This window comes from Xyrauchen texanus, chromosome 18, assembly GCF_025860055.1.
Source record: "Xyrauchen texanus isolate HMW12.3.18 chromosome 18, RBS_HiC_50CHRs, whole genome shotgun sequence".
Classification (NCBI taxonomy): domain Eukaryota; kingdom Metazoa; phylum Chordata; class Actinopteri; order Cypriniformes; family Catostomidae; genus Xyrauchen; species Xyrauchen texanus.
The window spans coordinates 10,042,401-10,064,085 of record NC_068293.1 but is presented as its reverse complement, the minus strand read 5'-3'; the positions used below and the strand labels follow the sequence as shown (position 1 = coordinate 10,064,085).

Below are 21,685 nucleotides of genomic sequence, written 5' to 3'. Positions count from 1 at the left end.
GCTTTTATGTGTGCAGAGGAAAACTAGAAAAATGTACTATAATTTACTATAAATTCTCTATAGTAATTTCCAAATTGTATCACTTTCCATTACATTTTCAGGCCTGGAAATAATTTTTTCAAGGATTAATGATTGTGGGAACCCTGTAAATAGAATTTAAATTACTGAATTTTATTGTTGCTGAAAGAATGATCAAAAGTATGCCATAATAATTCAAGACCCCATGAAATATCTTGACAACCACAGTTTACTTTTAGAAATTCATATTCCTACTATTAATATTAAACTTTGAATGCGCCAGTTATTGCAAGAATTGTGATCAATATTTTGTTCTTTTTTTCTGAAAGATAAAGGCTATACGTTTTGAATTTCTATATACTATTAGCTTGGTTTCTATTTGTGTATTACAATGCAAATTGTAGGGTGTTGCATAAAAATGCTGGAAAAAAGATCTCCAAATATCTCCAAAATGCACATAAAAAACATATTTCTAGCTTGAGGTGAATAATTTTTTTCCATAAACTTATGGATACACCAAACAAATTCCAATAGAATTTCTACAGGAATACAGGCGTGCTTAAAAAAGTAATTTGACTGCCTCAACAAGCCTTGTGAACACAATACATAATTTGCTCAGAGAACAAAATCAGTAGCATCAATAGCCTCTCAAATGTTGCTCTGGTCCTTAAAAAAGAACAAAATGTTTGAATGCAATAACTTCCCAGAACTACCTGACACGCTTTCGGCTCCCAGACATAAGGCGTCTGCCAAACATGAGTTTTGTTAAATCGTTTTGCCTGTGTGTTATAAACTGCAAGTAATTTATTACGTTGAACAAAAGGGTCACAGTGGCTTTCCCAATGGCTATAAATTCTATCTCTTGAATACATGGGATGGAAACGCAGCTTTATTTGCAAATTGTTTTTAGGATATTCAGATTTTTCCAAATGAAATTTTGAACTTACATGGAAGCGTATAGATGGCTTAACAGACCAACAAAACTTTATGAATAAACAACCAGTAACCAGTGAATGATATTGCAATTCATTTTTTTTTCTGTAGGTACTGCCCCTCCCCACACTTCCTGTTCTCTGGCATTAACCTCTACAGCTTCAGGGGTGGAGCCCTGCAGGCCTCTTCCCCTTCGGTTGCGTCGGTGACCACAGTGTTAACTGGGACCAAGTGACGCCAGGTTATCGTGAGGGAGAGAGCTGGGAGGCCACTGCCCTGTAAGCCCCACCCCTCAGCCCTCTCCCCGCCCTGCCATCAAAGAAAGGCAGAGGACTGACCCATCGCCATAGCAACCACCAAGAGGCTAAAAAACTGCACGCATCTAATGCACTCCACAATCTGACCTGCCATTTAACCTCCAGGCCACTAGAGGGTGCAATGCATGCAGTGGCAGATGAATTTAAGCAGAAGGCTTCCATTTTGAGAAGTGAATTCATGCGGCTGGACAGAACTGTGACATCTTTGCTATGAATGTGCTATGATCCTCGCCAGCCTTGTTACTTTTCGGAAAAACAAATGAGTTGTAAAACTACAGAGGTTTCATTCCGAAAGTGTGTGCATGAATGTGTCCGTCCTTATAAGAGGGTGGCACCAATGTAAAACAATTCTTACTATAGCTTAACACTTCTAGCTCTTCCCTCTCTCTCTCCACCCTGATTTCCTGGTTTACTTTATTTATCTACTCACGATTCTATTATAATTACTGTTAGCTACTACCATTTCTGATCTTTAGAGTTTTTTCACAGATTCGTCATGGTGACCTGCAGAAGTGTTTTTAAAATAATGTTAGACTGTTCTGCGACATTTGCTTAGTTGAGACTTTAATTGTTTGCACATGGGCTGCGAGAAAGAACGGTTCACTTGAATTACTGTAAAATTGCAGTTTATACTCACATATGAATGGGAGATTAATGGTTTGAGCTCTTACGATTGGGTTTAATCATGCATTTTAAGATATCTGTTTAAACATGCAACATGTTTGATTGTTATCTTACTATACTGGACTTTAAACACAGGGACAGGCTGGAGCAAATGCAGTTTGATCGAAGCTTCTTCCTGCTATTGTCTGCTTTAAATGTGACTTTGAATTCCACATACAGTCAAAGTCAGTATTGGATTACGGAATATAGTACAACTGTTAATACACAATGCAAACACACACACAAATCTCCCAAAAAGCCACGTCAAGCGTCTTTCTACGCCCAGTGTCACGAGTTCTCAGGGAATTCGCGAGTTGCACTGGGCACCACACTGATGGTATTATAGTAGCGCCTCCATGGTTCAAGATTACCTCATCCAGCCAAGATAATGTGAAGACTGGATGAGGATGATCGACAACTGTTTAAATTTGCCACAGCATTCTCATAAGGATTGTAAGACAATTTGACATGGTGGATAAACTGATATGTAATGCTGCATTCCCATCATGTCAGAATTACCGTAATTAGTTTTCAACATCAAAAATCGTTCGACTTTTCGTAATCCGAATTACAAGTTGAATTTTTTTTATTTTATAAAAGCTCCACTTGATTATTGTGACTTCATGTGAAAACAACCAAAATGTGATGAAATCTGACTACAAAGTAATTAGTTACTTTAATGGAATTACTGTTTGACAAAAAGTAGTGTAACAAATTACATTTTAAATTCAGATTACAATCTGAATCTTGTAATTAGATTACAGTTACTGACTTTTTGACTTTTTTTGAGTAACTTAAAAAACACTGGTCCATTTTTCGACATTAAAATACTTCTATCCCATTATTTTTGCATTTCTGTTTGGTGATGATAGTGGTGGAGAAAATGATCCCCTTTAAAGGTAGTTAGGAGGTTACCTCTTATAATATGTCATATTATTACAGCCAGTGTTACATGGTGCACTTTGTTCTTCAAGATTTTGCAAAAGAATAAAGGAGTGAATTAATGTAGTGATTACGCAATTTGCTGTCATCAACAGCAAAGCCACTTGTGGATCCAATTAGCATTACATGTTTTGCCATAGAAATTAATTTCTGAGTCGGAGGAAGTAAACAACTCTTATTTCTTAAAAACAACTCATAATTCATAATTACGGTCATTCCGACATGCATGCAGCACAAATATAAGAACGTTTTACTGACTCTTAAACATATTTCCAGTATAACTCAAAGTGGCTAAATTTAAGCATTGGTTTAAGGGCTACTGCAAGTTAAGGTTTATTCACTTCCTTAAAGAGGGTCTCCTGTTTAAGCCATCCCGGATGGCTCTCATATCATGTGGTCATTTTGAAAGTGACTTATGTCTTCTTTGCCCTTTATGCTTTGATAATATCACAGGAAGTAAACTTATCTGCAGACACAGGGGTTTTTGAGTATGTGACATTTTCCAAACTGCCATCGAACATATTCATGCATTTTTCATCAGTTTCATCGTGAATATTTGTTTCAGTGTAGGCAAAAATGTGATGGTTTTTCAGCAGCTCATTATCATGTGAGGTTAAAGCTAATGGATTTGTTTTTCAATCCGGTCATGCATGTACCATTTTGTCTTCGTTTTCACACTCAAGAGGAGTTTGTAATCTCTGATATACTCTGCAAAGCATTTAAGAAAATCACTGGGGCAAAATATGCTTTGTTTGAGGTTGTTTGAAGAATACTGCACATTTCTGTTTATACATGTGGAGTCACAGTGTAAGCATGAGGCGCTTGTAAAGTGAAAATTGTTTAAAGAAATACAAGTTCACATCCATCGACAGTATCTGTGACATACTGATGATTACCAGAAAAAATGATTTCAACTTGTCCCTCAGTTTGTAAAGATAAACATAAATCATGTTCATTTCCTATGTCGGCTGAAAGAAAAGGCATTCAGAAGAGTTTCAACCATAGGGCCTAAGTGTGGAGCTTGTATATTAAGCACTTAAGGGTCCGTTCACATTGAACACATATGTGTGTCTGTCTGGGCTGTTTTTTATTGTTTGTTTCTGTGGAAACATCCGCTAAACCGACATCTTTGACAGTTGCGCTAGCGTCTTATTTAGCATCATTTGCGGTAATGAGAATATATAGTGCCAGAGCAGGTCATATAGACACAACTACAGCATTTTTGATAATAAAAAGTGAGATGTCAAGTGTCCAGGCAGTTCAACAGCTTTACAATATACAGAAAAGGCTTGACGGACACCAAAGTTTTTAATTCTATTATCCAGATAGTGATGTTTGGAATGTCAAAGAAATTATTATTTTATTTTCTATTGGATCTTGAGTACAACATACATCATTTCAAATATATTTATTAATTATTTAGAATTGATTCAATAGTTTTAATTTTGAAGCTGGGTGACAACGTTAACACAATGTTAAAGTCTTGTGGCTAAACATTGAAAATAGCGTGTCATCTTTATTCCAGTGCAATGCCTTGCCTCAAAGCCTTCCATTGTAAGTTACAAACTGAGAAACTAGTTAAAATTATTTTGTGGTAATTAACACAACACAGATGTTAATAAAACGTAACTTTTATTAAACCTGGAACATTCCAAGTCTTTTTTGCTCAGTGTTTATGTACTCCGTTTTTGTCAGTGTCACCTTCTTCTGTATGTATCTATAGAAGTATTTTGCAGGAAACCGGTCTAGGTGGTTTAGAATTGCAGAAAATGTGTAAAACCAATAGGTGGGGGATGTTTACTGCAAAGCCAAACCACAAATGTGTTCAAATTAATAATAAAAATGACGAACTGTAGCATATATATGAGTATACACATATTTACATTACTAAATCAATTAAAATGCGTAATAAAGTACAGTATACAGTAAATACTTGCACACATGTGCCATGGCTTACACATTCTGAACAATCGGTGACTACAGTGCTGGACAGGATGTAAAACAAGGGTGAATCTGTATTAGCTCTCTTTTTTGTTGACTTATATTCAAGTTTCATTGTTGTCTAACTGTGTCCAGAGCAATCACTCTGTTTGTCCAAAGGCTTTGTAAATAGAATGTGATTGTGCCGTGTCTACCATGTTATTCCTGAGGAGATGATCTGTCCATGTTCTCCCGATCATGTCTCTCAGCTTGTTCTCTAAATGACACTGCCTGACTGTAATACACACCTGGTGTTTAGTGAATTCACTTTGATAACACACCTGTATATATGATTGGCTGCTCGTCCCTCGTAACAATGTGTGTCTCGCTCAATGTTGTATGTTTCAAGAAAATCATGTTCCTATTGTACAAATTTCACTCAAACAACATCTCTGTTCAAGATCTACAGTGAATATTTAATGTGATGCACCTCTTCGGAGAAATCCTTTCCGATTCTCTGTTTTGGTACCAACTCAGGCGTCACTTTTGCCTCTTATGATAAAAAAGCTGTGACTGACAAGTGTCTGTGCTACCCTGTGACTGTGCAGTTTTTAAAACTCGTCCCTTGAATGTTGACTTGTTAGCGAATAACCGCAAAGCATCTCTAGAGACAGAAAACACCTATAAGAAACTTGCAACTACATTGAATGATTTTATAAACATTTGCGAGCATGTTAAATGTGCTTTTCGATTCAACCAACCTATTTTCAGAAGTCCTCACCGTGTATCTATATGTATGAAGAAATATGTCTAAAATATAAATATATATATATATATATATATATATATATATATATATATATATATATATATATATATATATTTAATTATGTTTAAAAAATGCAACTATGACAATGCAGGCCTTCTCTTCTGTATCGCTGTCACAACTCTGTCCGAAATAAAAGTTGCCCAGTGAAATGTGAATTATATACTCATATGCATGTAACAATGATAATCCATATTTTGGGAGTGGCATACTAATACTAACTTTACTGTGACGTGAATCTTCTGTTGATATGGGGCTTGTATATCCAATGCCTTTGACAATCATCTGCACATATCAAGAGTTTATATTCCATGCTGTAAAGCAATTGGGAATGAATGATTGTTTTATTTTATTTTATTTCTTTTTCCTTAAATAAATCCTGTATGATCATGATGTGTCTTTCTGGCTCAGTAAGCATAAAAGTCTTACAACTGCATTATCTTCAGAGCCAATGGCAGCGTGCAGTGCACCATGTGACCTGCAGTTTATCAAACCTTTAAGTGGGAAATTGTGAGTCATGCAAATGTAAGTTTTCAGCCATAAAAACATTTGAAACACTGTGATTTGCTAAAGGGCAACTGGGGGATATTCCAGTGGATACCCAGGGTTTAAAAGAAGTAACTTTCCCCAAATAGTGACACACAGAAAACAGGGGAAGAATTAAGGGTGTAGGATGGATTACACACTTCTTAGAGACTATTGGGGAGTATAAGCCAATATTGCTTTGTATAGTATTTATTTGTACGAGCACACATGGCCTAACCCACCATTAGTGCATGCACAAACCTCCCAGATCATTTAATATCAGCAAAACTGGATCAAAAATGTCCACATATTTATGCTATAGTGCATTTAATCTCACACAACTCACATGAACAGTAACAAAACCAAGCAAATGAAAGGTACTAAATACTGTCCCAATAAAATGAACAGTGATAATAAATTAATATTAAATGAACAGTGCGTTTGACTACAGCCAATCAACAATGCATTAGAATTCAATTTGATTGACTCACCAATGAAGCCTATGGAAGCATATGGGTAGCAATATTCAATTTGACATTTAATATGCAAAATGACAATGCAATATGTAAAATGGCAATGCATTCTGTATTTAAATTTACATTTTACATTACCATTCTAGCAACGTTTGGTGCAAAATGAAAATGAAATTACATAATTTCCATTTGCCATTTCATACACTTGTTTTAATATGCATTATTAAAATGAATATTTTTAATGGAGTTAGTCGATGGACCGGTAGGTACATCGACAAATGCAGCAGTGTGGACTGAAGTAAACAACAACTTAAATATATTTTAATGATTTTATACGATTTTAGATAACTATTATCTATTGCTAATGGGTACTATTGCTACCCATATGCTTCCATAGAAGCCCACTTCAATTTGCATGTCAGTCATTTGTGCAAACCTGTCATGGGTTTTTCAGTGCACATGTAAATCTGCTAGTCCATGCAGGAACTAATTTTCAATTAAAAGCATGTAAAAGGAGGTTATTTACACTCAGCAGCCATCTTGGCAATGCCATTAGTAATTATTTACTAGTCATGCAACTACAGCTTCAATCAACCTAAGTGGAGAAAGACTGAAATTTCAAAAACGATTGTTCTTTCATTTAAATTAGCCTAAAAGCATTATTATTAGCCTTTTTTTTTCAGGCTGGTCCAGCAAATGTGCATTCACATTCTAGAGCAAATACCAGGTGAAGTATTTACAAAGGCATCCCTTCAAATCATCAGCTCCTGCCATCAACCTCACGTCTCTCTGTTCCTGATATCTTATCACATGCAGCTCAAACACTTTGATGAAAGACTTTATAGAGGATAAAATTCAGCCCCATGTTTTTTAGAGGGATCAGCTGGGGTTAATGTTTACGAGATCACTGGATAATATTTGTTTGGGTTGGAGAAGTGTTTGGAATGAGATTGAACCATCTTGAGTTTGGATTAGATCTTTAATTTTGCATCATCGGCACACTGATACACTGTTGTTTTAATGTTTTGAACAGCAGTCCTGCAGAGTTCATTGTTAGTTCACAATGAGTAATTATAATTGATTTAGAAAGACTACAGCTTTCTAAAATTGAAGAATTTGTGAAATCAAAAGATACCATGTCCTTAATGTGCATTCAAAAGAAAGAATACACGTCTGATAGTACTTTGATACTCTGCTTCTCTATAACCTAAACCCCACTGGTGATTTGGGAATATGAGGGAAGCCATAATTTCTCAGAATTGGACTCATGTTAAACACATGCACTCCACTCCTTTTCCTGCCCTCTCTACCACAATCTGCTCAGCAGATGAAAGGAGAAATTACAGAATTCAGCTTTAAAAAATCTTGTTCTTGGTATTTTTTTATTTTGATTTAACTTGAGACAAAAAAAAAAAAAAAAAAGAAAAGAGTTTAACTGAATAAATGTAAGGTACCAAAACAACAAACATATCTTTACGTACATAATGGTAGAGGAAATCTTTGCGATTTAGGTCCCACCCCATCTAGTGTCACCTCTAAACTGTCCTGTCCATGTTTTTTTGAAAGAAGAAATATTGTCAACTTTGAATCATTGCACTCAGATATATTTAGAATGCAGAACACGCCTTACATCAGTATACGTCATTAGGAGATATTAAAATTAAAGTTTTTTTAAAAGCATCTTACAACACCTAATTTATTTACAAAACAATGTTTCAAGTTTTTAAGCATTGGGAGCTGAATTAATCGCAGACAAATTGTAGAAGAAGAAAAAAAAGAATAAATAAATGAGTAAGGGACTGTTCAGACTGTCCATGTTTTCGAGTTAAAAAATGTAGATTCAGCGTGGATTGTTTCTCCCCAATTTGGAATGCCCAATTCCCAATGCACTCTACATCCTTGTGGTGGCGTAGTGACTTGACTCGATCCGGGTGGTGGAGGACAAATCTTAGTTGCCTCTGCGTCTGAGACCGTCAATCCACACATCTTATCACATGGCTTTTTGAGCGCGTTACTGTGGCTTCATGCCATCCACTGCAGCATCCACACACAACTCACCACGTGGCCCAGTGAGAGTGAACCACATTATAGTGACCATGAGGAGGTTACCCCATGTGACTCTACCCTCCCTAGCAACTGGTTGGAGTTACTCAGTACGCCCTGGGATTCAAACTCGCAAACTCCAGGGGTGGTAGTCAGCGTCATTACTCGATGAGCTACACAGGCCCCCCTTCTTGAGATGCTTTTTTAAAAGTATAAGTCCCTATAACTTGACAGCATCTTTAAAATGTGGCACTAATTAATTAATTAATTAATTAATTAATTTGACCAATTGTCACACATTATACATACATTTCTGCATATACATGGTGAAATTATTTATTTTTCACATATAACTAATCAGTGAGACACAGTGCAATGGTTAAAAAAAATGTCTGTCTATCACACGTTTACATAGAAAAAACAATGAAAAACTCTAAACATCCAAAAACACATTTTGTCTGAACAACCTCAAAGAAGGTTTCAATACAGTGCTGCCTTGCAGTGCAGGGAAAAAGAGTTGAAGTGAGCAGAATTCATTATGTCAGCAGTCACAGTTGGGTATGATACTTTTTGAAAAACAGACTGATACCATGTGTTTTCATGCGTGCATGAGTTCAGATGAGTGAGTGTGTATATTTGAGCTCACAGTCCGTGTGAGTATCTGTGGCACGAAGGGTTGTGTTGGGGTGGAATGGCATTGAGATGATGTCTAGCATGTCTCTCAGCTGTATTCAGCCGCTCTTGCAGCTCCTGTCTTTCCCGCTCAGCACGGCGGGAAGCTTTCCGGGTTTTCCGCAGGGAATGCCTCAGTTTCCCCACTCGCTCTTTTAACTGCTTATTCTTTCTCTCCAGCTCGGCCACATGCTCCTGAAGCTGCCCAACTCTCTCCTCCTCCTCAAACAAAACCTTCTGTACAGAGGCACACAGCAACTGCGAGAGAGAGAGAGAGAGAGAGAGAGAGAGAGAGATGTTGTTGTTAACAGTGGGGACTTTAGAGTCAAAAGAGTTGAAGCCACTGGATTAGAGGTCTCTCCATGCATTGACAAACTGTGCCCCAGCACAATTTTAAAGCTGGAATGAAGGTCAGCATACATCATGACTGCATTTTCAATTCCTGTCAGCCCTATTACTTCCTGCTGAGCGCTGCCTTTCTTCTGTATGTATGATGCAGACAGTTCAAAAGTGACCTGCTGTTATCCTCACGGTAGAGACAAGAAGAGTCATGCTGTGCATGTGTGCACATGTGGTGCATTTGCGATTGCATATTGGTGACTGTGCACTTGAGCAATAGGAGGCCTCATGTTCTGCCCTGAACAGCGGAAGGGCGGTAATCCCTATTGTAAGGAGTCAAATCCGGCTATTGTGTGATGTAAGAGGTAATGCTTTAGAACTGAGGCAATTATTAAAGTCAATATGAAATGTAAATTGAAAACAGCTTAACTGATAATGCATGGTACTTGCAACATCAATGTAATATATTTTATTCCCAGGGAAAGCATGTATTGATAAAACAGTTTGTCAGTAGTATATGCACAGTGCATTCATAAAGGATTCAGACCCCTTCATTTTTTCACATTTTATGTTGCAGCCTTATGCTAAAATGCTTTAAATTATTATATTTTTCACATCAATCTACACTCCATACCCCCATAATTACAAAGCAAAAACCTGATTTTTGATCACTTAAACTAAAATATCATATTGGCATAAGTATTTAGATCCTTTGGTATGACACTTGAAATTTAGATCAGGTGCAACCCATTTCTTTGGATCATCTTTTAAATGTTTCAACACTTTCATTGGTGTCCACCTGTGGTAAATTCAATTGTTTGGACATGATTTGGAAAAACACACACACACGTCTATTTAAGGTCTCACAGCTGAAAATGCATATCAGAGCAAAAACCAAGCCATGAGGTCAAAGGAACTCCATGCAGAGCTCAAAGACAGGATTGTGTCATGGCACAGATCTGGGGAAGGCTACAAAATGTTTTGGCTGTATGGAAGGCTCTCAAGAGCACAGTGGCCTCCATAATTCTTACATTGAAGAAGTGTGGAACAACCAGTACTGTTCATAGAGCTGGCCGTCCAGCCAAATGGAGCAATCGGTGGAGAAGGGCCTTGGTAAGAGTGGTGAAAAACAACCTCATGGTCACTCTGGTTGAGCTCCAGAGATCATGTGTGGAGATGGGAGAAATTTGCAAAAGGACAACCATCACAGAAACACCAGTCCGGGATTCATGGCAGAGTGGCCAGAAGGAAGTCTCTCCTCTGTGCAAGACACATGAAAGCCCACTTGGAATTTTGCAAAAAAAAAAAAGCACCTAAAGGATTCTCTTCTCAGACTGTGAGAAACAAGACTCTCTGGTCTGATGAAATGAAGATTGAACTGTTTGACCTCAATTCCAAGTGTCATGTCTGGAGGAAACCACCGGTATATGACCTAAATAGTATTAAAACTAGCAAAGTGCGCAGAGATCACAATTCACACGTCCGACCCTCGCATGGTGCCACGCAACTCCCCATCTGGAGGAAACCAGGCACAGCACATCACCTGCGCAATACCATCCCAACACTGAAGCATGGTGGTACCATCATGCTGTGGGGGTGTTTTCAGTAGCAGGACTGGGGTACATGGTCAGAGTTGAAGGAAAGCTGAACACAGCAAAATACAGAGATATACTTAATGAAAACCTGTTCCAGAGTGCTCAGTAACTCAGACAGGGCTGAAGGTTCAACTTCCAACAGGAGAATGACCCTAAGCACACAGGCAAGACTATGCAAGAGTGGCTTTGGGACAACAATGTGAATGTCCTTGAGAGGCCCAGCCAGAGCCCGGACTTGAACCCAATCGAACATCTCTGGAGAGGCTGCAAATGGCTGTCCACAGATGGTCCCCATCCAACCTGACAGAGCTTGAGAGGATCTGCAGAGAATAATGGCAGAAAATACCCAAATCCATGTGTGCAAAGCTTGTCGCATCATACCAAAAAAGACTTAAGGCTGTAATCACTGCGAAAGGTGTTTCAGTTGAAGGTCTGAATACTTATGTCAATTTGATATTTCAGTTTTTTATTTTTAATGAATTTAAATTAAAAAAATCAGGTTTTTGTTTAGTCATTATGTGGCATTATGGAGTGTAGATTGATGTGAAAAAAAATTTAATAAAAGGCTGCAACATACCAAAATGTGAAGAAAAAAACTGAAGGGGTCTGAATATTGTGTGAATGCACTGTATGCATAGAAATTGCAGCAAGGGGCAATATTTGCCCCTAACATTTATTTGTTTAGTATATAGGCTAGTGTGCGTGTGTGTATACAGTATATATACTATACACACACACACACACATACATATATCAAATATGTATATGTATGTAATTATATATATATATATATATATATATATATATATATATATATTATTTTTTAAATAAAGCACATATCCTACAGTCTAAACACAACACCGACTGCTGTAACAACAATAGCACTCTCCAAATGATGACTCCTGCCAAGATGCACCAAATTAAATAACAACAGAGTCAGACAGACAGGTGGACACTAAAATACACCTAAAACAACACACACATGCTGGAATAAACATCTCCACTCATTACGGAGTCCTTATGGTAGTTATTTTGTTTGTATAACTATGTAAACATCTATTTGGCAAATGTATTTTAGAGAAAAAGCAAAAAAAAAAAAAAATTCTTAAGTGTGTTTGCTGTGTAATTTATGACCACAAGGACCAAACACATGCGGTTTTGCTTTCACACCAAAACTGGACCCCGCTGTGGTGGTCAGTGACTCATTTATAACAATAGAATAGAATGGTTTTTGAGACCAAGCAATGGAAAAGAAGGTATATGAAAATAAAGAGAGAGAGAGAGAGAGATGGACAGACAAATAAAAAAGGCAAAAAAAGAAAAGTAGGAAAAATGTGACTATAACAAGAGAGACTACGAAGATAGATTAAGACTTCAAAGAAAATAGAGATGGAATAATGAAAACCTTTTTTTGGGGAAACACCTTATATAGTCAAGAGATTGTATTATGTAAAAGTTGGATACAGTCACATGACCACAACATCCCTCGGGCTACCTCAAGATCGCCTTTTCCCACAGAAAAGCTTGTTTGTAAAACAGCTCTCATTATCTGCGAGGTTCACAGGCCTGCTGAACACCCCCACCTGTTTCTGCTTCACACACACACACACACACACACACACACACACACACACACACACACACACACACACACACACACACACACACACACACACACACACACACACACGCCATCATTACCCCCACCTGTTTCTGCTCCATACACACACCATCATTATCTTTACATTCTCCTTTCCCATGTCTATGCATCTGTCTATTTGTTTAGCGAATTGCAGAGGTTATGAAGAACAAGGGTCAACACTGTAAATATTGACTCTTTGCATATATTGAATGTTTTTGCCAATAAAAGCCTTTAAAACTCATTAAATTATTATTATTGTTTTCCAGTATACCATAGAAACATGTGAAGAAATTATCTACAAATACTGCAGCAGCAAATTTAGCAAAACACAAAAGTTATGTCACTGCCAATACTTTTGGCCATGGCTGTACACCTACATCATCTCTGCAAATTTCCTGGAATGGTGCTCAATGAGGTGGTTCTTAAGGTTTGAGGTGTTTCCCGCCTGAGCCGATCATTTTTTGCAACAAACTTTACAGACTGGATAACCATCAATATTGATGGTACCTCGTGAGTCTTTAACATACCCAAAGTAATCCCAGACAGTGGACTTCAACAGCTTTGGTGGCTGAAATAAAGGTTCAGGCTTGGACATGTCTGATTTGCTCATGATACGATGCGCTCGCGACACCTGATGTCACTTTTAAAATTGAGCGACAGACGTATGTAACATGAGGAAGGTGCACTTTAAATTTTTATTTTATTTTAAATTTAAGTTTATTTCATGCTGTAAATGTTGTAGATTCTGTCTTAATTAAACCTGAAAAAAATCTGTCTTTATATTCATGCAATACCATCAATGAGAAGATTTCAATGTTATGATAACATCAGTTTTAAAACCGAGGTATATTGTGAAACTTTGAAACTGTTACATCCTTATTAGTAAATGATATTCTCACACAAAATGATGTTAACACACATACTGTCTTGTGGCTATACTTTTAAAAAAATTGTATCCCCTTTTTTCCCCAATTTGGAATGTGCAATTCCCACTACTTAGGACCTACCTCGTGGTGGCACGGTTACTCACCTCAATCCGGGTGTTTGAGGACAAGTCTCAGCTGCCTCCAATTCTGAGACAGTCAATTCGCACATCTTATCATTGTGCATGACACAGTGGAGACTCACAGCAAGTGGAGGCTCATGTATACTCTTTGTAATCCACGCACAATTTACCACGTGCCCCATTGAGAGTGAGAACCACTAAACGGGACCACGAGGAGGTTACCCCATGTGACTCTACCCTGATGCAGTGTTATTTTAGTAAATATAAAAATAAAATTATTGGAAAAAACTGAAACTAAACGAATACTTAATCATAACTCCAAAACTAACATCTCGATTTCGATTTCATTTTAGTTTCAGTTTTTGATATACATGGGTGAATTTGGGCAAAGTGGGACACTACTGGAAATGTTACTTTTCTTGACACTTTGAATTATGATCCAAACGCCACATAATCTTGCATTATACCTTTGAAAAAAGCTTAGGATGTCTTCCACCTTAATCAAAAACAAAATGATTTTTAGAAGAATATCTCCACTCAGTTGGTCCATATAATGCAAATCAACAGGGTACAAAACCATGAAGCTCCAAAAAGAACATAAAAGGCAGGATTAAATAATCCATAATTGGTTTAATCCATGTCTTCTCAAGTAATCTAATCTTTTTTGGGTGAGAACAAACCAAAAATAACTTTTTCACTGTACATCTTGCAATTGCAGTCAAGAGGAACCATTGTGATTTCAAGCTTGATTACACTTCGCAGAGTGTGGCACTGGGAAATATAATCGAGCTTGAAATCATGATTGCCAAGGAAACTGCTGAAGTCAAGATTTACAGTAAAAAGGGCTTAAATATAGATCTTTTTCTCAGCTACACCTATCATATTGCTTCTAAAGAAATGGATTTACTGTAACCACTGGAGTTGTATGCATCACTTTTATGCCACCGTTATGTGCTGGAGCTTCAGAGTTTTGGCCCCTATTGACTTGCATTGTATGGACCTACAGAGCTGAGATATTCTTCTAAAATCTTAATTTGTGTTCTGCAGAGGAAAGAAAGTCATTCACATCTGGGATGGCATGAAGGCGAGTAAATGATTTGAGAACTTTCATTTTTGGGTGAACTATCCCTTTAATTGTTTACTCCCCCAAAGATTAGTTTAGTAATGATTTATAATCATTTAAGGAAATACATTAAATTTATTTTGTCACTTTACCCATATTCACCCTATATTATACATTTTGCAACATTTACAATCTTTAAACATGAAAATACCACTAGACAGGGGTAACACAAGACTTCTCTGAAAAATGTAATGTTAGACTTTTTAAATTACACCAGTAACGACTCTTTGCAGCCATGAAATACTAAAATTAAAATAATAACTAACTAAACTGAAACTAAAAAATGAAAGCTAAACTAAAACTAACAGACAAACTGTGAAATCTAATGAACACTAAATAAAATTGTAATGACAAATTGAATATAAATTACAAATAAAATCTCAATTAAAAATCCCAAACTATAATAAAACTGCCCTGACGTTCCTTTAATTGCATCCCGACAGGCCAACCGTCACATCTGTTTAGCACAGAGGACTCCTGTTAAAGTAACCCTTGTGATGGATTTTTTGGGGTGACAATCATGAGAGGCTGGGTAACGAGCATGAAGAGTCATAAAATGGTAAAGAGAGGAATATATAGGCCTGTGGGAGAGAGGATGTCTGGAACATGATGTCTGGGAATACAGGGAACTGCATGTTTCCATGGCAAGATTTGAGTCTGTTTTTATATATTGACTCACAAAAATGGAACAGTCTACTTACTTATTATTACATATTATTTTATATTTTTAACCAATCAGAATGAAGTAAACAAGTATAATTGGAGTTACATATGCAATAATGTATAAAAGCTTGTGAATTCTTTTGTACGTGAGTCTCTGCAGAAAAGAGATCTCTCTGGCCATACTAATAAATGAGACTGGAGTCCGGTTGAGTTATTTTGCTGCAGCATAAGCGTAGATATGAGACAGGTATTATGGTCAAATTGCTGGCGTGCAATTACAAGGATACAAGATTCAGTGAGTGAGTATCGACTGCGGGGCAACTTCTCAATGGACTCGAATTCATTACAGCTGGGCGACTGTGAAACCAGCATTAGCATAGGGACTTAGATACTTACCTGGGTCAAAAGATACATTTCCGTCACACCCTGCACCTCCTCAGGTCACTGCCTCTGATCTAGGCATGCTTGGACACATACACAGTTCTGGTTGAACCTTCAAGTATTCGCTAATTGATTTTGAAACCTCACATTGTGAATGTGAATTCTTCCAAAGGTAAATCTGCACTACAGCTCTGATAACACTAGTCTAACAGGACAGATCTGATACTGTAGATTTGGACTTTGGATTAGTATTTGGACACTAGTCACACTGTATGAATGTCATCATTGCATTAGATAAAAATGTATCAGCCTGATCCCATGAAAATTATGTGACTCGAGTCATTTTTGCTAAATGATTTTATGTGGTACCTTACATGTATAGCGGCAGTTCTAAAGTGAAATGTCCATTCTGTGGATATTGAGATTTTTTAAAAATGAGATTTGAACAATGTTTGGTCAATGAGATTTTTAAGGTTAATGCTCTATCAAGATTTCAATCAACAAAACCTTCCTCCATACCCTAAACCCAAACCAAACCAACAGTGTCATAAAAAGCAAATGTGACATAAGAAACATAACTGCTAAAACAATTACAGCAATTACGACTTAAGTGTCGACTCGTGTGTCATTTACGACTTGTACACCGGTCCTTTGCATGGCAAGTGTAACGCTCTATCAGTTGAGCTACTGTGTTATTTGATTGCATTTTAATACCTTATAAATGTAGTTTTTTTTATGTAATGCAAACATTAAAAATGTATTGTCTTACAAGTCATGCACTATAGAGTAAGTGTGTTAAGAACAGGGCAAAAAAACTGATAATCTTTGCAATGCCAATTGGTTTGATATGTTGTTGTCAAATGCAGTGACATTTATAAAAAAAATTAAGTATGCCTTAAGTGTCCAAATACTTCTTGGGGCCACTCTTCTTCTTCTTCTATCTCCCTCTCTCTATCTCAGAATCAAGTAGGGACGTGTATCGATATAGATTCCCGATTTGATTCAATTACAATTAACAACATCTAGATTGGTTTCCAATTTCAATACACATTTATCTGATTCTGATTCATTTGGGTATATTTCAGTAATAATGCCCATTTTGCTGACATTTGAAAGAAATTCTCTACCAGCTACTGTTGTCATTTATACAGGGATAAATGACAGCATTGACTATCAACCGATAGCCTGAATGTCAATAGAGCACAATACAACATACTGTACATTGTATACTGTACATTGTATATTATTATTTGTATATTGTGTTGTGTAATCTGATGTTTATTGTAAAATTGGTATATGTCTCATCACTGTCATGACTGCTATGTTGCTTGGAACTGCACCCAAGACTTCCACCCACTGTTGCACTTGTGTATATGGTTGTGACATTGAAGGAACTGACAAAGTGACTTGTGGGAACCGTCTAAATTGGTACATTACGAAAATAATCGTTTTAAAATCTAACAGAAGTGCCTGAACTATGCAGTTCAGTTGCTAATTATTTACTGTAACAGATATAATAATCAACGCAATCAAAACTGCAGTAAACTTTAAAGTAAAAGATCGATCTTGGGACTTTAAGAATCAACATCGGCATTGTTAACATAAAGATTGCGATACATTCGGAAAATCTATATTTTAACCCAGCCCTATGCTCAATGTCTGTTGGAAGGGTAACAGAGATTCCAACTGGCTCTCACGGTTACATTTTTCTTTGACATATTACCCTCCGTATATCTGTCACTTGAAACTCTACCGGCCATGACTGTTTTTGGTTAATTTAAGTGTCTTTTTGTCTGTCCATTCTGTCTTCTCATTATGTTTGACTTAAAATAAACCCCTCCTCATAGACAGCAGACCACAGTTCAACAAATGAACAGTGTCATGGAGCTTTCCATTTGATGTCTGAATGTACAGCAGGCTAATCTAATCAGAGACTAATATATCCATCTTCACTTGGGACTGTCCATGAGTGTGTGTGTGTGTGTGTGTGTGTGTGTGTGTGTGTGTGTTACCACCTAACATATTTTTTGCTTTCTTCATTATTCTTGATCTCAGCTTTATTTTCAGTGGCAGATGTGACTCAGTATCTTTAGTTGGGACAAACCTTTAGTGTGAGAGTGTGTGAGTAAGGTGAAGCAGCTCTAGCTGGGAGGTCTTTAATCCGGGCTCTATCGAGCTGAATGAATGCTTGAATTACCTCAACAGCCTGCTGTGATGAACAGTCACAGTCATCAATACAAAGACCACCAAAGAAAGGGACTTGTGTGTCTAAGTGTGTGAGAGTGTTCTATGTGAACTCGAAGTGCCATTTACCCATGAGAACCTGAACATGTTCATTTATATTATTCTCACTTCCTTTGTTGTCCCTTTTACAATCACATGAGACTTTGCTTTTTTACTAGTGAAGCACTACTGGAAAACAAGCTGCCGTTTTATTGTTAATACACCCACCCTGGGTTCCAGAATGCACTTAAAGGAATATTCCAGGTCCAATGCAAGTTAAGCTCAATCAAAAGTATTTGTGGCACAAAGTTGATTTCGACAAAAATCTTTTATGACACATGCCTCCTTTTCTTAAAAAAAGGAAAAATCTGGGTTATATTCCATTACAATGGAAGTAATGGGACCAATTTTGAGGGGTTTAAATGTTGAAATGTAAAGCTTATAATTTTATAAAAGCACTTAGTGTACATTCATTCTTTAAAAAAATATTATTTGAGCAGTGAAGTTCTTTACATTGTCTTTTACGGTCGTTTTAGGGTTTACGGCACAATGTTGTCATGGTAATGAAGTTGTAAAATTGGATACAACTTTACACAGAAAAGGAAAGTAAGTGATTTCTTTACACTATATTCATATTGACATGCATATTGTTTACATCTTGATGCTTTACTTTTGAAACAGAGTATTTTAATGTTTAGGATTGGCCCCATTCACTTTCATTGCAAGTAATCCACTGTTACCCAACTTTTTGCAAAATTATTTTTTGTGGTAATAAACATAATGCCACAAACGCTGCTGACTGAGCTTAACTTGTATTGAACCTGGAACATTCCATTAAACAGATGAGCAGGTTTTGACTGGTGCACTTGTGTGCGAACATAATGGTTTAAAAATGATGCAGTTGTGCACACATGCTCTTGTCGCAATAAACTGGCATTTATGAGCCTCTTGAATTTACAACTGAGCTGTCTTGCAAACAAGCAAATATGCATACCGATGCTCACCTTTAGCAGATTTATACCTTTCTTTCCTCTTGCTTTGACAGAGGATATATTATTTGCTGCATTCCAATTTTAAACCTGCATAGTTCAGGACAGGCTCATCCATCCACTCTACGGTGTGTGTGTGTTGGTGTCTTACCCTGCTGTCTTCTTGGCTCTCCCAATCACTATTAAAGTTGTGCATCGTCTGTCCACCAGAGCAGTTTGAGAACTGAAAGAGGCTGGAAAACATTTGTTTGTTCTCTAGTGTATCAGGGAATATGGCATCCTGGAAGTTGACTCCATGAGGAAGGATGTTGTAGTTTTCAGTCCATCCTGTATAAGACACAAACATATTTACAAACCTCAATAAAACAAACATTTTTGTCTAAAATATCATAAATTCACACAAAGTAATCTAATGTACATTAGCCTACTTAATTTCAATTACAGCTAAATGATTGGTTGTTGCATTGGAAATTTATTGAAACCATACTTACATTTATATAAATATATTAAATGAGGAGCAATAAGGAGTTTTTTAAATTTCTAAGGGGTTTGTAACTGGGCCCCGAGTTGACCCATAAAAATATATTTATATGTGTAACCCAATGTAGTATGGTTGATATATTCATATTAAATTATATTTTTTACATGCGCTAAACAATATAATGTAATCTTACAAGCCATGTGAAGCACTTAAGTTACCTGAAAATTTCTTCACAAAACAATTTTGGCTCTGTTAATGCCAATGGCATACATTTTGCCAAATGTGTATATTTTTAGGGGAACTTTGATATTTCAACCACAGTTCTTATAATACATCTATAATATACTGTGTACACAAAATAGCAACACTCAGGATCTTAAGGGCAAAACTGTCCCCCATTGAAACCGCAATATTTGATATTGCCATTAAAGCATAAAATCATGAATTCTATGGTATTGTGATTTTATTACACCCTGGCTTAAAATGTAGTTTAATATGTTCCACCAGATGGCGCCATTTCCCCCTCATATTTAGCCTATGGAGCAAATACATACTTTTTCCTATTTTCTGTTTGCTGTAGAGCACTGTAAGCCAACTGAATAAATGATGCAGCTAAAATTGTGTGTTGGTATGGATGTCAGAGTGCGTTTTGTTGGTGTGTATTGATAAATATATGTGTGTGCAAACAATAGTGCCATTATGTAAACAAACTGGCGTTTAAAGGGTTAAAATCCTGAAAATGTATTAATAGTTATGATCAGGACTGATGTTGGTTAGTTCAAGTCAGTGAAAGTGGAAAATAATATATATATTTTTTTTTATGGCAGTTTTTTGACTCGGACATTTTTGTCCTCTAAGGAGCTCTGAGTAACTTTTTATAATTGACGCACAAAGGGTGAAATCACTTGCGTCCACTTGCAGAGAACTGAAATGAACCCACCTGAGGAAAAAGACGTAGGAGTTGTTCTCCATCACCGTGTGTGACTGACAGCTGAAGTACCCGAGTCCCGTGAGGTTGAGGCGCGAGCCCGCGGGAACCTCCAGCATGCTGCCCCACGCCTGGTCGCAAAGCAACTCCACCTCCGCCGCGTACAGCAACGCGTCCTCCGCGCGCTCGTGCTGCTGGTACGGCAGGTAGTTAATCAGGCTGGACGCGTACGGCTCCTCGTGGATGGCCAGCACCTTGGCGTACACGATGATCTCGGCGAGTTCAGCCCGACAGCCCTCGCTGAGGGGTCGCCACTCGGTGGGCAACTGACATGCAAAAACAAGGCCAAAATTCAGCGTCAGTAGAAACGCAAGGTGCATCTTTCAGGTGTCCACGCGCGCCCACGCGCTAGCTTGTTTCCTTTTGTTTCAGGGGTTTTAAACGCTGGGGAACTGTTATAAATGCAACTTAAAGAATTTGAGCACAAACTCGGCCAAGTTACTTAAAAAACGGAATAAGAGCACGTTTAAAAAGCCGTAAGATTTCACTTGATAGTTAATGCGTAAAGGGAACCCGTGCAGCGCATGGGGCGAGTTCACATAATCCCAACCTGTGTCGGCTGCTGTTGGCTCACAAATAGCTAATAGTTCCCACGTCCTCCTCCTACCCGATTCATCACATCTAAAGTTCGTCTAAGGCCAATCGGATTGCCCCGAAGTTTGGTTTAGCCAATAGGCGTGCAGTCCCCGCGTCTGTCCAACAGCCACACTGCTGCAGTGCATTCCAGGACAAGAGTTTGGACACATTTTCCTGCTCTGATAATATTGACAGAAAATACAACAGTAATTTTGTGTATTCACTTTCTCCAAAACTGTTCTGAAGAAAAATACATAAAGTATATATTAGGTGACACTTTAAATAGTCACATTTATCCATTTTAATTAACAAGCTTTGTACATTTTCCAGATCAAGGCATATGAGTT

At 37.3% G+C, this 21,685-nt stretch overlaps 1 protein-coding gene across 1 annotated transcript; it reads right to left on the bottom strand.

Moving 5' to 3' along the window:
• Nucleotides 1-7,765: 7,765 nt before the first annotated feature.
• Nucleotides 7,766-21,321, bottom strand: LOC127659199 (coiled-coil domain-containing protein 3-like). Its single transcript, XM_052148899.1, has 3 exons — nucleotides 20,701-21,321; nucleotides 19,445-19,620; nucleotides 7,766-9,590 (listed from the first exon to the last, which is right to left on the bottom strand). Exons 1-3 carry the CDS (start codon nucleotides 21,080-21,082, stop codon nucleotides 9,303-9,305), a joined length of 846 nt encoding a protein of 281 aa, XP_052004859.1. The 5' UTR covers nucleotides 21,083-21,321; the 3' UTR covers nucleotides 7,766-9,302.
• Nucleotides 21,322-21,685: the final 364 nt, after the last annotated feature.

Bases quoted from the DNA above. Each gene is read 5' to 3' on its own strand.
- LOC127659199 (XM_052148899.1), bottom strand. From the start codon at position 21,082: ATGCACCTTGCGTTTCTACTGACGCTGAATTTTGGCCTTGTTTTTGCA. The intron at 19,621-20,700 runs GTTCTCTGCAAG...TGTCTTATACAG, and splicing joins CCTCAGGTGGGTTCATTTCA to GATGGACTGAAAACTACAAC. The intron at 9,591-19,444 runs GTAAGACACCAA...TCTCTCTCGCAG, and splicing joins AGAGCCAAGAAGACAGCAGG to TTGCTGTGTGCCTCTGTACA.